Here is a 16,034-nt window from a genome sequence, read left to right on the forward strand (position 1 = left end):
TCCCCCTATGGTAAGTCTTTCTGCTCCCGGGATTGGAATGACTCCTTACCCTCTCCCTTAAAACCCACAATCTTTTGTCTTTCCCTCTCCTTCCCTCTTTCCTGATGAGGCAACAGTTTGTTGCGAAAGCTTGAATTTTGTGTGTATGTTTGTGTTCGTTTGTGTGTCTGTCGACCTGCCAGCACTTTCATTTGGTAAGTCACATCATCTTTGTTTTTAGATATATTTTTCCTACGTGGAATGTTTCCCTCTATTATATATATATATATATATATATATATATATATATATATATATATATATATATATATATATATTTCACACACACAAAAAAGCAGACATATTTAAATATCTGTATGTGTGTGTGTGTGTGTGTGTGTGTGTGTGTGTGTGTGTGTGTGTGTGTGTGTGTGTGGGCGCGCGCGCGAGTGTATACCTGTCCTTTTTTCCCCCTAAGGTAAGTCTTTCTGCTACCAGGATTGGAATGACTCCTTACCCTCTCCCTTAAAACCCACATCCTTCCGTCTTTCCCTCTCCTTCCCCTCTTTCCTGATGAGGCAACAGTTTGTTGCGAAGGCTTGAATTTTGTGTGTGTGTTTGTGTTTGTTTGTGTGTCTATCGACCTGCCAGCGCTTTCGTTCGGTAAGTCACATCATCTTTGTTTTTAGATATATGTAAAATATAAATCCTTAGACATAAGTACATACAGTGCAGATTCCCACTTTGAAGCCTGCGAAACAGAAATTACTACAAATAATAAGTCAGTTATAATTTTGGTAGTTTACAGGGCCCCTGCAGGGAAAATATGTATCTTTCTAAACCATGTGAACAACTTTTGAACCAAATATATTCAAAACACAAGGATTTAATTATCATGGGTGATTTTAATATTAACTTCTTAACTGCAAATAACGGCAGAAGAGAACTAGAGCACCTGATGGAATCATTTAATCTAATTTCAGTAGTTAACTTGCCCACTAGAGTAACTAGTACTTGTAAGAGCCTAATGACAATACATTCCTGTACAGATACAGAAGCAACAGTATTATTGTAAGTCAAATTCTCAATGGTCTGTCAGATCATGATGGTCAGCTCCTTACAGTAAATGGTATCAAACTGCATGATAAATCGAAACACTCCTTTAAAACTGTCAGACCAGTCAATAATAACAACTTATAACTCTTCAACCTTCTCTGACAGCAGATCGACTGGACCCCTGTATTTATGGAGAGGAGGAATATTAAAGAAAAATTAAATCTGTTCTCTAATGAGTTTGTGTCATTCTTTGAAACTGTATTTCCAAAAAATAATCTTGAGAAACAATCCTCAGGCCACAAAATGGAAACCCTGGATTACTAAAGGGGCCAGAATTTCCTTTCGAACAAAAAGAAATATATATGAACCCCTAAGGCTATCTAATGATCCCAGCAAAAAGGAGGCCTACAGATTGTACCGTAATATTTTGAAAAAGGTAATAAAAGAATCCAAAACTATGTACATAAAACCTGAAATTGATAACTCAAACAACAAATCAAAAACCATCTCGCAAGTTATAAAAAGGGAGAGTGGTAAGAAAGTAGAGTACATGACTGACAGAGAATTAATTCAAGATGGAACTATTGTAAAAAATACCGAGGAAGTTGCTAATATCTTCAATAAACATTTTTAACAGCTGCAGAAAAAATTGGCTGTGAAGGCTCAGTGGGTGATGCAATAGCCCTTCTACATAAAGCTAACAACGCCAGAGTTTGCCAGATGCAGATAACCCCCATAACAATTGGTGAGATCAATAAGACAACCAGAGAGATGAAGTCAAAAAACTCTTGTGGGATTGATGATACTTCAACTAAGATACTTAAGTACTGGCATGGCTATATAAATGCAGTCTTGTGTCACGTTTTTAATGAATCCCTAAAACAAGGTATTGTTCCACTTAGATTAAAATATGCCTGTGTGAAATCACTTTTCAAGAAAGGTGAAAAAACTGATGTAACAAACTGCCACCCAATATCCTTGCTAACAAGTCTTTCAAAGGTGCTTGAGAAACTGGTATACAGGAGAATTATTAATCACCTGAACAGCCATAACATTCTCAGTCAATGTCAGTTTGCTTTTCAGCAAGGCCTATCAATTGATGATGCTATTTTCTCTTTCACTGATTAAATTCTCAAATCTCTTAACAGAAAATTGGCACCAATTGGAATCTTATGTGACCTATCCAATGCTTTTGACTGTGTCAATCATGAAATTCTGCTAAAAAAAGCAGACTACTATGGGTCAAGTGGAATAGTGGGGAAATGGATTAAATCCTATCTTACAGATAGGAAACAAAGGGTAATAACTAATGACAGCAATGGAATCCCAGCTTTATTCAAGTAGGCCACAGTCAACATTGGAGTGCCTCAAGGCTTGGTACTGGGACCCTTAATGTTTCTAACATTTATAAATGACACCTCCCACACTGCACCACGACAGTGAGCAAGTTCACCCTATTTGCTGACGATACTTCTCTTCCAATTGATAGAGCAACAGGGAAGAACTGGGAACCATCTGCAAACAATGCATTTGATGATATTCTGAAATGGTTTTACCATAATGGACCCTCTCTGAATATGCAAAAAAACTCATTATGTGCAGTTTCACAAAGCACGTAAAGAACTGGGGGAAATAAATATAGAATGTAATGGACAGCAAATAAAGCAAGTTGACTCAGCTAAGTTCCTGGGTGTGTACATAGACTACAAACTAAATCGGTCCAACCATATCCTAGACCTAGAAAAAAGGTTACATTCTGCACATTTGCCTCATGCATAATTGCATCAACCACATATAAGGAGGCCATAAGAGCTGCTTACTTCAGATATTTCCAAGCATTTTATATCTTAAAGAATCATCTTTTGGGGCAACCAGCCCTTGGCTCACTAATTCAATAGAATGACTTTTGTATTAAGTATTCCCTCAGTTTGCTCTTGAACTTTGGTGTTTCAGGAGGAAGACTTTTGATGACACTGGGTAGAGCATTGTAAATTTTGATACCTGTATAATTTGCTCCTTTCTGCACAAGAGTATAGTCTGACTGATTACTATGAAAGTCCTCTTTTGATCTTGTGTTGTGAGCATGATATTCACTATTGGTTTTGACGAGAGAGTGGTTATTATTAATGAAACATACAAGGGAGTATATTTACTGAGATATAACTGTAAATACCTGTAGTTTCCTAAACAGATTCCTGCATGAGTGCCTTGGTAGCACATCATTCATGATATGTATAGCTCTCTTCTGAGCAGTAAAAACAAAAAAAGTTTTCATAAACCTTTGATAAATCATAGCAGACACCAATTGTTATCACTTTCTCATTCATAAATATTAGAAACTAATTTGCAAGTGCATATTTTGTGGCTTTTGTTGAACAGCCCATTTGAAAATCAAACATGTCACTGCCGAGAATTCCATTCTTAATGAGATGTTCAGTAATTCTTACATGGATTAATTTTTCTAGAAGTTTTAACACAGAAATAGATGATAATTAGTGAATTCAGTTCTATTACCCTTCTCATAGAGTGGCAGTGGCTTGTTAACCTGAAGTATTCAAAATAAAGTAGAAAATTTGATTATCTCACAGAGAAAAAAATTTCAATAAATAATTTATCCTTGCAGAACTCTTGTGCAGAAAGCCAAGTCAATAGGAATAAGTGATCATGCACATGATAAACTATAATTGTATCTCTAGGACAGAAAACAAAATGTACTGGTAAACAACTAAAGTGGGATATGTAATCTCACTTCTCGATTTGAATAAAGTTCCAATTGTGGAGTGCCTCAGAGCTCAGTTCCTGCACTACTGTTATTCTTGATCTTTATAAATGATCTACCATCATGTAAAATCCTGCCCTGTAATTGCTAATGATGGCATCATTTTCATGAGCAGATCAGGGGATAGAATTGAGAAATCAATTAGCTATGTACTCTTAGATGCGGTTAATTGGTTCAATGCAAATGGTCTCTAACTGTATTCTAATAAGATGATTTATGTACAGTCCTGTACAATTACAGAAAGAAACAGAGAAATGAATGTGGCATGTGGAAAGCAATCAAAAGAAGTAATGGATGTGACTAAATATATTGTAGTTCAAATAGATAAAAATAGAAAGCGCTCTTCTCATATTTTGCATCTCAGTATGGGTCCACATTCTGCTACTTTTGAATTACATGTTCCCAATATATGGGGAGAAATTGTCTCTCATTTGTTTCATCACTAAACATATAAATATGTTTCAGATGAACAGTAGATCTCATGATCATAATACAAATAGAAAGAATGATCTGCACAGTGAGAGTAAAAATTTGAACTTGATACAAAAAAGTATTCACTACACTGGAACAGAGGTCTCAGTGATCTTCTTCATATAAAGAACCAGATTAGCAATAAAATAAAGTTTAAGAACTTACTAAAATATTTCTGCTGTAAAATGCTTTTTATTGTTTAAATGAATTCTTCAATACGAAAGTGAACTACGTGATTCTGGAATTATACAAAATGACTTAAATGTTATCTAATAATATATGGTTCTAAAATTATTTACAATGGTCTGGTCGTTAACATTGTATTTACCTTGCACTCTGTTTCTTGGTACAGTTTTAAAGTGTTTATGACATTAAAAATTTGATGTAATTATAAATTAAAAAGTATTGTACACAGAACATGATTGTGAAGGAAATTGTCCTGTCAACATAAACATTTCATGTCTTTGTAAGCCTATGGAATATAAAAATCTGAAAATATTCCTTAATTGCTGCAAGGAGTCCAAAATAATGTGTATATAAAGCAAATAATTCAATTCTATGTCATTTGTAAAGAGCTGATCCTCGTAGACAACCCTATTGAAGACATCTATAACATTTTTTTTGATTCTTCCATTTTTGTTCCAGAGTATACCAATTTAAGAGAGAGAGAGAGAGAGAGAGAGAGAGAGAGAGATAGAGAGAGACCATACACCAAAATCTGAATTCCTCATGGTTCATGTACATTTTACAATACTTTTTCTACTAACATATATAAAATAACTATTACAATGTGCATACCATTACACCTGTTTTGTCATCGATGGCTCCTCTACCATAAACAAAAGTTTGGTTAACAATTTTTCCACTAAATGGAGGAACATCCCATGCTCTAGGATCAGCTGGAACAACATCCAAATGAGAAGCCAACAAATATGGTAGCTTTCCTTTACTTGTGCCTTCCACAGTGTACAACAAACTGTACTCGTTGATAACTTCTCTCTTAATGTGTGGTGAGCTATGGATCAATGGAAAATCTGAAAAGAGGTCATTTTTAGTTGTGTTATTCAGAAGATAAAAGCTATTCTGCAAATGTCTCAGTCACTTACTCCATTTCTGCTGATGCATCAGTGCAATAGAGTGAGCAACAATGCACACACACTATGTTTTAAACTCTGCTGAAAAACACTATCAGTAAACAAACAAATATATTCAAATTCATTCAAGTGTTTTCTTAATATCTTACATACAGTACTGCTGTTTTGAGATATAAAGCTGATTGACATGTGGTTGTGTAGGAGACAGCCAGGCATCAAAAATTTCCAAATTGGTTTAAAGTTTATACTGTGTTCCAGTGTATTTTAAAATTCAAGTTTTTAGATCTCCTTATACTTCCTACATTTTTGTATATGTGTAGAAAAATTTGTTTTTGGACTCTTCGTGTCTACTATTACATTCGAAACTTCATTTCCACTATACAGCCCAGAACAAAAAAGCAATGTAGTGATTATGGAAAATTAAAATAAAAGAAATAACAGTCTTTCACGAAAAATATGCTAGCCCATGACTGCCAGAGTCAGCCACATAATTTTCTGTCTTTTGTGATTAGTGCCTGAAATTATCATGCATAAATGATATGTAAGTTCCCAGGCAATTTAAGTCCAATGACAAGGACAGTAATATGATTAACTTGTAAGCTGGTATACTTTCCTTCAATATAAAAAATTTAAATATAGTGGATGTATTATGATTTATAAGACTGGATGATATCCAATCTGAAAGAGAAACAGAACTGATTTACCATTATAAAATTTAATAAACATCACAAAATTACGGAAACAACTCAAAATTGATCACTGGCATAAAAACATCATCATAAATACTTCTCTCTTTCAAATAAGAACCTTACTTGTCTTAATAAACTCATGGTACTGGAGTATAGCCTGTTTCTCTTGTTTATCAATTGCATATGACACAGTAGGAATCCTCAGTGCTCCAGCAAGACGTTCAGACCTAAGCTTCATGCTACTCCTGTCAATAGCATCTGAAGCCTGGTCTTTCAGGAGCTCTAATATGTCCACATATTGTTGAGGTTGTATGAAAACAGCTCTGAGGAAGGCTACAAGACTCAGGAACAATGTAACTGCAAGTGGAAGTCCAATAACTGACAGAAAAATTTTCTGCCAGCATCTGTATCTGAGTCGGAGTTTTCTTTTGTTTGTTGAGCCCATGATGAATTTCTGGAAAAGAAATGAAGATCTCAATTATAGACACCTGTATCACTTACACATACTTGACTGATATTCTGAACACAATTTCAGTATTTATGCTACATGATAAAAGTACTTATTTGTAATGTCAGTAGTATAAAGAATAAATCCACTTTTGGGATTTGGACAAAATTTTTGCAGACATCACACACACTGCAGCGTATTTCAGTCTGTCTTGCTAAACTCTTTTGTGCAAGTATGTTACCTCAATATCTAATAAGCTGCAGTGTCTTCAAAAGAGTGAGGTCCGGTAGTAAAGTTGGTACCTCACAACAGAACCACTAGCTAAAGACAGTCTCTTTGATAACCTACTCTGATAGCAGGCTCATTGTAGTTCATATCCAGGAGGGAGTTAGTGTCATTATTCAGAACTATGTACCAAAGTTCATAGTTAAATGGAAGTAGTATTTGCCTGTCATTCAGTACAAGAGAAAAAAAGTTGCAACATTACATTAAAGTATTACTGAGTACTAGCAGTTATCATTGTGTTATGCGATTATAAATGTATATCATTCATCATATGGACATGTATTGAAGAGTTTTACTGAAACTGAACAAATATTCTCAACGTGTTTTAGCATCCCCTTGAGCTCCCCCAGAAGTCTACTCTATTGTCATCTAGACTCACTACAACCTGTGTAAAAGCAAAAATACTCGGCATGTACTAAAATATGTACATACACTGTTTACTGTGTAGTTTAGGAGGTTTAAATACAAGAAACTGATGAGTGAAGGTTGCTTTAAAAGCAGAAAGGTTTTTTCATAGAAGCAAAACCTGTCTGAAATAGCGACCGAGCTAACTTGAAGTAATAATTTAACTCAATTTAAATTTGTACAACAGGAAATCCATAAAAGGAAATTTATGAAAATAGGCATAGTCTTCTCTGGAAAACGCTCATATGATTTTTGCCTAAAGGTTATTGTCCACTAAGGTCAGTTGCTGAACTTTTAGCTACTGGGAACACAGATATTTCTTATTGAAACTTACAGAATAATGCTAAAAAAAATATCTTCTGCACTGTGTTGCATGTTAGGATCCCTTGTGAGAATAAGTGTGTGTGTTTTCTGCTTTAGAGAAAGGTCTTTTGACGAAAAGCTTAAATGTATAGCAGTCTTTTTGTTATGCCTGTTTGTGACTCAGTGTCTCCTCTATATGGTTAATAGCAATATATCCTTTCCATAATATTACTGATTTGATAACTTGTAATCTATTTTTATATTTTACAGGTAACTATTGAAGTATTATTGTAACATTTGTCTTTTTTCACGGTTCTTGCAAGTAAATATTGTGTTATAAAAGACACAGGCATCTAACTCAGAAGGCAGGAAAGAAAAGTACACTTAGTTGGATATGTATAGTTCTTCAAATTTTAGTATTATGTTCAGTTGGAGAATGCATAAACATTTGTTCATTAAATGTTGAGACATGAAATCTCATAGAAGGTAGGCAACAACGGTTATATTATAACATTGTACTATTTGGAGCTGAATAACTCACTCAAAAAAGTCATACAGTTGGTGAAAAATGACTATTAATTAAATTGCTCACTTGATGCATTTTGGATTTATTTTCATCTCCAGACATCTGAAAAGTAAGATGATAACAAATTTGTAAATGGAATATCAAAAAGATAACAGACATTAAGTATAAAATGCAATATATGAAAACCTACTTAAGTGAACAGAGGGTACAGGATACAAGTCTTTCTAGAGGTATACATACCTAAACGGACAGACTACCAGCTACTGGAGGGGTACAGAGGGGGAAGGAAGACAAGTTTGGTCACCAGAGGGCACGAGTTACACGGTGGTGCCATGGGCATATTATCTGACATTTCATATACAAAAAATGCTAAACTATTTTTTCAAAGGTTACAGACTGTCTAGTAACAATAAGTACAAAATGTTCAAACCTCAAAACTTCCTGGCAAATTAAAACTGTGTGCCAGACCGAGACTCAAACTCAGGACCTTTGTCTTTTGTGGGCAAGTGCAAAGTATTGGTAGAGCACTTGCCCACGAAAGGCAAAGGTCCTGAGTTTGAGTCTCAGTCTGGCACACAGGTTTAATCTGCCAGCAAGTATCATATCAGTGCACAATACGCTGCAGAGTGAAAATCTCATTCTGTACAAATCTCAACTGCAAACTTTCTTGATTGATAAGGTGTATGAAACCATACAAAGAATCGTGAACAAATGCTAGGTTCCACACAGCAAGGATGCAGGGGCTGTACAAACATACCACATACAGAAAAATGAGTGGCATCAAATACTGCAAAGATTCCTGTGATTCACTCCTAACTGATATCTATTGCCTATAATCATTACAAGGAATCTGGCTTACAAAAGTGAGCAAAAATATGATTTTATATGCACATAGGTGAAGGGGCTACATGAACAGTTCACATATTTTTCATAACAATAATTAAATTATGTTCATGTGGTCAACAAGTCTGGTGTAGAATAACAAACAAAGTGTAATCCACTGAAATGGACCAGTGTAACTAAAAATTTCTTGTTAGAGGTGAAGGTGATAGAAGCTCCTGGCATACAGGAGGAAAATAAGAAGGTCTGAGACTAAGGAGGGGGTGTGTGGTGAAAGGAGGGGTGTAAGAAGGAGGTGGGCAGGGGAAGGAGGGGGAAAGAGGGGGAGGGAGGATGGTGTTCAATGTGAGTCAGATAAAAACATTGTATAAAGCATAGAATGAGTACCAGTATATATATACGGGGTGGAGCAAATAAAAGTGGCCCAGACAAGTGGATATGGCTGGATGGGAATGTACGTGTATAATCACACACTGTGATGCACACACGATGTGTACCCCTGCCACATGATTTACATCAGTTCCTTGTAGCACATTTACACAATCTTCACACCTGACAGAGTTGTTAACAGAGGTCAGTTTGGTCACGGTCCTGGCAGGGGAGGTCACCTGATCTGTCAGTGTGCGTTACCTTGTGTGGGGAGCACTCAAGTCTAAGGTGTATCACAACAACCCTTGTAGTCTTAAAGTACTGCAGCAGAACATTTCAGATGAGACTGCAGCAATTCCAACAGTCCAGCTTCAATTTACCTTCAGTAACTTGCTGCCCAGAACCCAAAAGTACTAAGAGATGACTGGTGGTCACTTTCAGCATCTGCTATAGTCATGTTAGTACCATATTTACTTTTCTCTGCTGTGTTTCTTTGTAACCTGGAACTTTGTTCTCCGGGCCACTTCTATTTGCTCTGTCCTGTATATTACTATCTCCCATAAAATGAACCAACTACACAGCCTGTACCAAAGATTTTTTTTTTTTTTTTTTTTTTTTTTTTGCATTTAAAATTAATCATGCAGTCTAGGAAGTCCAACATATCCATCCAGAAAAAATACAAGATTATACAATCAAATTTATATTAAAGCAAATTTACTGCATACATTAAGTCCAATCTGAGAGTCTATAAAACAGCTATATGTGGTTACAACAGTTTTAATTTTTAACCAATATTAAATTGTATTTTCAGTATTTGATTCCACTCATTTTCCTGTATATGGTATTTTTGTATACCACCTGCATCCTTGCTACATGGAGCCTAGCATTTGTTCACGATTGTTATGTATCAGTCATAGAATCTTTCAACTGATATTTGTAAATTTTGTACTTATTGTTACTAGACATCCTATAACCTTTGCAAAAATAGTTTGGCACTTTTGTACATGAAACATCAGATATTATGCCCATGGTGCCATTATGTAACCCTTGCCCTCTGGTGGCCAACACTGACTTCCTTCTCACTTTGAGTCCCTACAACAGCTATTAGTCTGTCAGCTTATGTTACATGTACAGCTAGTAACGCTCATATACTGTGCCCCTCTATGCTCTAGCGTATGTTTTCGTGTATTGCATTTTGTATTTTGTTAATGTCTGTAAAATTTTCATATTCTATGTATAAATTTGTTCTCATCTTACTTTTTAGATGTTCGATGATGGAAATAAATCTGAAATGCATCAAGTGAGCAATTTGAAGTCATTTTCACCAGCTGTACAAATTTTTTGAAGTGACCTATTCAGCTCCATTACACTCATACATTATAAAGTAACATAGATCATCTGAGTGAAACTTTTATTTTAGAGCAATAACCATCTGCCAAGTTTTGTTTTCATTCAGCAACACTGTTTACTCTAAACCAATAGGATAATTGAGCAACTCTCTTTTCTACACAATTTTTAAGGCTACTGAGATCATTACTACCGTGAAGAAAAGTTGTCAAACTATTGTTCCAGAATGTTGGAAATTAGTAAAGAAAACTTCTGTCATCTGCATACAGTACTGTACTTGATATAATAAATGAGGGTAGGTACTTAATCATTGCAAGGCAGCAGCAACCATATGAAACAGACACATCAACAGGAAAGTATTTGATTTTGTGACTTTTACGAGTTCATAACCATGAGCAAATTTTACAATTTCATCTGTGTGCTTTGATAATTAAGTTTCTTGAGTTTCTGCGTGTTAATTTAATACCTATCTAATAGCCACAGTTGTCAAGTTTTCATTTGCGTTGGAAAGTAAACCAATTTTGTGACATATTACAAGTCCCTAATCAGGGGTGAATTATTTAATCTCACCTGAGTGCTTTGGTAGTTCAGTTTTTGAATCTCTGCATATTATTCTAACTAGTTAGACACAGTTCCTGCATTTTCATCAGCGTCTACAGTAGAGTTCTGCAGCATGTGCCCCGATAGTCTGTTTATCTGGGTATTGTAGTTTTCCACGGTCATTAGTATAGATAGGGACTGTGATTGTTGTGTGTGGATGCTAGCCGAGTTGGTGACACTTTGCTCTCAGCTACAGGTTGTGATGGCTTTGGTTACACAGTTTGAAGCTGCAGTGGATGAGCAGCACTGTTGTGGGCCAGCCGTGGGGATCCAATGGACATCCAGGATATCCGAGTTGCCCTGTCGGTCCTCACCGGTGGCCAGTCTAGTCACTGCTCGCATTGAGGTTGACCCCTCACCGGTGGTCGAGTGGAAGGCCACCTCAGAGTGTGGCAGGCAGCAAAAGACCTCCCAGGGGGCCGCACGTAAGGCCTCCCCAGTTAGTCTGACACACAGGTTCCAGGTGCTGTCTGTGACTGACACTATCGTTCAGCCAGTTGCAGTTGCCTGTACTGTTTCAGAGGAAAACTCTCAGCCTGCAAGTTCAGGCAGTCACAGAGGATGGGATTCTCGATAGGTGAGAGCTCCAATGTTACACGTGTTATGGGGCTCCTTAGGGACATGACTGCCAAGAATGAGAAGAACGTCAATGTCCACTCCGTCATTCCAGGCATGGAAAGGGTCCTTCCAGATGCCATGAAGAGCACAGGGTGCAGCCAACTGCAGGTGGTCGCTCACGTTGGTACCAATGATGTGTGTCAGATAGGATCAGAAGAGATTCTCTCTGGTTCTGAGCAGCTAAGAGAAATGGTAAAGACTGCCAGTCTTGGTTAAGAGATGAATGCAGAGCTGATCATTTGCAGCATAGTTGACAGGACTGATTGCAGACCTCTGCTACAGAGCCAAGTGGGGGGTCTGAATCATAGGCTCAGATGGTTCCACGGCCGTGTAGGCTGCAGATTCGTCGACTTGCGCTGTACAGTGATTGGGTTTAGGGTTCCGCTGAATAGGTTAGGAGTCTGCTACACGCAGGAGGGTAGCAGGGGCTGTGTGGCGTACACTTGGCAGTTTTTTAGGTTAGAGGGAAGGAAACCTCGGAATAACAGTTGTGAATTGTCATAGGTGTGCTGCGAAAAGTAGCAGAGCTCCAAGCGCTAATAGAAAGCACTGATGCTCAAATTGTTATAGGCACCGAAAGCTGGCTAAAGCCAGAGATAAGTTCAGCCGAAATTTTCGCGAAGAACCTGAGGCTACACACAGTTGGCGGTGGCGTGTTTGTTGCTGTTAGAAGTAGTTATCTTCTCGCAAAATTGATGTAGACAGTTCTTGTGTGTTAATATGGACAGAGGTCACTGTTAGCAGTCGGAATAAAATAATAATTGGATCCTTTCACCGACCTCCCAGTTCAGATGACAGAATTGCTGAAAGGTTCTAAGAAAACTTGAGTTTGATTTCAAACACGTACATGACACTTACAATTATAGTTGGTGGTGACTTTAATTTACCCTCGATATGTTGGCGAAAATACATGTTTAATTCCGGAGGTACGCATAAAACATCCTCCGAAATTGTGCTAAACGCATTCTCTGAAAATTATTTCGAGCAGTTAGTTCACGAGCCCACGCAAATACACTCCTGGAAATTGAAATAAGAACACCGTGAATTCATTGTCCCAGGAAGGGGAAACTTTATTGACACATTCCTGGGGTCAGATACATCACATGATCACACTGACAGAACCACAGGCACATAGACACAGGCAACAGAGCCTGCACAATGTCGGCACTAGTACAGTGTATATCCACCTTTCGCAGCAATGCAGGCTGCTATTCTCCCATGGAGACGATCGTAGAGATGCTGGATGTAGTCCTGTGGAACGGCTTGCCATGCCATTTCCACCTGGCGCCTCAGTTGGACCAGCGTTCGTCCTGGACGTGCAGACCGCGTGAGACGACGCTTCATCCAGTCCCAAACATGCTCAATGGGGGACAGATCCGGAGATCTTGCTGGCCAGGGTAGTTGACTTACACCTTCTAGAGCACGTTGGGTGGCACGGGATACATGCGGACGTGCATTGTCCTATTGGAACAGCAAGTTCCCTTGCCGGTCTAGGAATGGTAGAACGATGGGTTCGATGACGGTTTGGATGTACCGTGCACTATTCAGTGTCCCCTCGACGATCACCAGTGGTGTACGGCCAGTGTAGGAGATCGCTCCCCACACCATGATGCCGGGTGTTGGCCCTGTGTGCCTCGGTCGTATGCAGTCCTGATTGTGGCGCTCACCTGCACGGCGCCAAACACGCATACGACCATCATTGGCACCAAGGCAGAAGCGACTCTCATCGCTGAAGACGACACGTCTCCATTCGTCCCTCCATTCACGCCTGTCGCGACACCACTGGAGGCGGGCTGCACGATGTTGGGGCGTGAGCGGAAGACGGCCTAACGGTGTGCGGGACCGTAGCCCAGCTTCATGGAGACGGTTGCGAATGGTCCTCGCCGATACCCCAGGAGCAACAGTGTCCCTAATTTGCTGGGAAGTGGCGGTGCGGTCCCCTACGGCACTGCGTAGGATCCTACGGTCTTGGCGTGCATCCGTGCGTCGCTGCGGTCCGGTCCCAGGTCGACGGGCACGTGCACCTTCCGCCGACCACTGGCGACAACATCGATGTACTGTGGAGACCTCACGCCCCACGTGTTGAGCAATTCGGCGGTACGTCCACCCGGCCTCCCGCATGCCCACTATACGCCCTCGCTCAAAGTCCGCCAACTGCACATACGGTTCACGTCCTGCACAAATGCTGCGCAGCTAGCGCCATTCGACGGCCAACACCGCGGTTCCTGGTGTGTCCGCTGTGCCGTGCGTGTGATCATTGCTTGTACAGCCCTCTCGCAGTGTCCGGAGCAAGTATGGTGGGTCTGACACACCGGTGTCAATGTGTTCTTTTTTCCATTTCCAGGAGTGTAGTAAACGGTTGTAAAACACACTTGACCTCTTAGCAACAAATAATCCTGTACTAATAATGGGCATCAAAACGGATACAGGGATTAGTGAACACAGGGATGTGGTTGCGAGACTGAATATTGTAACCCCCAAATCTTCCAAAAACAAACGAAAAATATACCTATTCAAAAAAGCAGAGAAATATTCACTTGATGTCTTCCTAAGAGACAATCTCCACTTCTTCCAAATTAACAATGAAGTATAGACCAGACGTTGCTTGAATTCAAAGAAATAGTATCGGCAGCTATTGAGAGATTTATAGCAAATAAATTAACAAACGACGGAGCTGATCCTCCTTGGTACACAAAACGCGTCAGAACACTGTTGCAGAAGCAACGAAAAAAACATGCCGAATTTTAACAGACACAAGATCTCCAAGAATGGCAATCTTTTACATAAGCTTCAAATTTAGCTCGGACTTCAATATGGGATGCTTATAATAGTTTCCATAACGAAAATTTGTCTCGAAAAATGGCAGAAAATACAGAGATTCTAATCGTATGTAAAGTATGCCAGCGGCAAGGCACAATTAATCCCTTCTATGCGCGATAGCAATGGAGATACTACCGATGACAGTGCTGCCAACAGAGTTACTAAACACATCCTTCCGAAATTCTTTCACCAAAGAAGGCGAAGTAAATATTCTAGAATTCGAATCAAGAACAGCTGCCAACGTGAGTTACGTATAAGAACATATCCTCTGAGTATCGAAGCAAGTACGCAGCTCGTGGTCGTGCGGTAGCGTTCTCGCTTCCCACGCCCGGGTTCCCGGGTTCGATTCGACATGGTACAAAATAATTAACAGAACGGTACCAACCAACCAAAGACTGGCGGAGATAAAACTCGTCGCAAGTGACAAGTGTGACGTATGTGGCATGACCGACACCCTCGAGCACCGATTCACGTGCGGGAATGCCATCAACATCTGAGAAGCGTGCCAGCAGATGGTGGCCCACATCAACAGAACGGCGCCGGGAAGCATCACAGTGGATGCAATCACCGCCCCAGAGTGCAACCCATTTCCACGGCCCAAGCGACTGGCGACTCTGGATCCTCGCCATGAGGGCACACGCCACCGTAGCGCGGAGGCAGACCGACCAGCTGGCCTTCCTGATGGACCTCTGGGAGGAGAACAAGACAGCACAGCAGCACAGGCGATACCACGAGAACTTCAAAAACTTCCTGCAGATTCCACTGCAGACAGCAATCGCCAGAGTCCTTCCCAGCCTGTGACCCTCAGCACCGCCACCAGCCCCCTCACCTCACCACAAGAAGAACGTGTGCAGTGATAGTGAACAAGTGCAACACAAAAGATAAAGTGCTTTCTCTTCTCGCATCAAATAGTGAAGTATAGTAGTATAAAGTGTTTCTTCTTAGTGAAACAAGTGATACAAAGTGCTTCTCACCAAACATCTGTCATGCTCGCAGCCAAAACAGTGTCAAAAGTATGCACAGTAGTACTACCAGTTTTTTTTAATTAACTTTTCTTCCATTATTTGTACTATACTGAATAGGAAACAAGCATTAATTAGTGGAAAGTGCCAACTACTCATTATTATTATTAGATATTTTTTTAAATGATTACTTTGTGCCTATAAAATTCTATTGATTACTCACACTATCCTTTCTGCTTCTCTTATGTAATATGACAAAATTTTCTCTCTTCTTCAATTTAGGTATATTCTGTAGTATATGTAAAAAACGTTTCTTCCACTTCTGCTCCACCTATCATGGTGACGTTTCCCTCATACTGTCCCACTTAAAAGTGTAACTAGAGGAAGAGATCAAACCAGAATACACAATGTGCCTGTGGCATCACAAGTGCATCACATACAGA

The 16,034-nt window shown here is 39.2% G+C and overlaps 1 protein-coding gene across 2 annotated transcripts in view; it reads right to left on the minus strand.

The window, feature by feature from the left end:
- LOC126247998 (N-fatty-acyl-amino acid synthase/hydrolase PM20D1-like) overlaps nucleotides 1–16,034 on the minus strand; it is a 253,015-nt gene that overhangs the window by 101,344 nt on the left and 135,637 nt on the right. Inside the window, exons 1-3 of one of the 2 annotated variants that reach the window (XM_049948580.1) lie at nucleotides 8,102–8,127; nucleotides 6,192–6,522; nucleotides 5,084–5,319 (exon numbers count right to left, since the gene is read on the minus strand). In XM_049948580.1, the coding sequence (XP_049804537.1) occupies nucleotides 5,084–5,319; nucleotides 6,192–6,522; nucleotides 8,102–8,110 (576 nt within the window). In that variant the 5' untranslated portion in view covers nucleotides 8,111–8,127. Of the gene's footprint in view, nucleotides 1–5,083; nucleotides 5,320–6,191; nucleotides 6,523–8,101; nucleotides 8,128–16,034 lie in introns of those variants that run through there. The other variant, XM_049948581.1, reaches the window with a different exon arrangement.

This window comes from Schistocerca nitens, chromosome 3, assembly GCF_023898315.1.
Source record: "Schistocerca nitens isolate TAMUIC-IGC-003100 chromosome 3, iqSchNite1.1, whole genome shotgun sequence".
NCBI lineage: Eukaryota > Metazoa > Arthropoda > Insecta > Orthoptera > Acrididae > Schistocerca > Schistocerca nitens.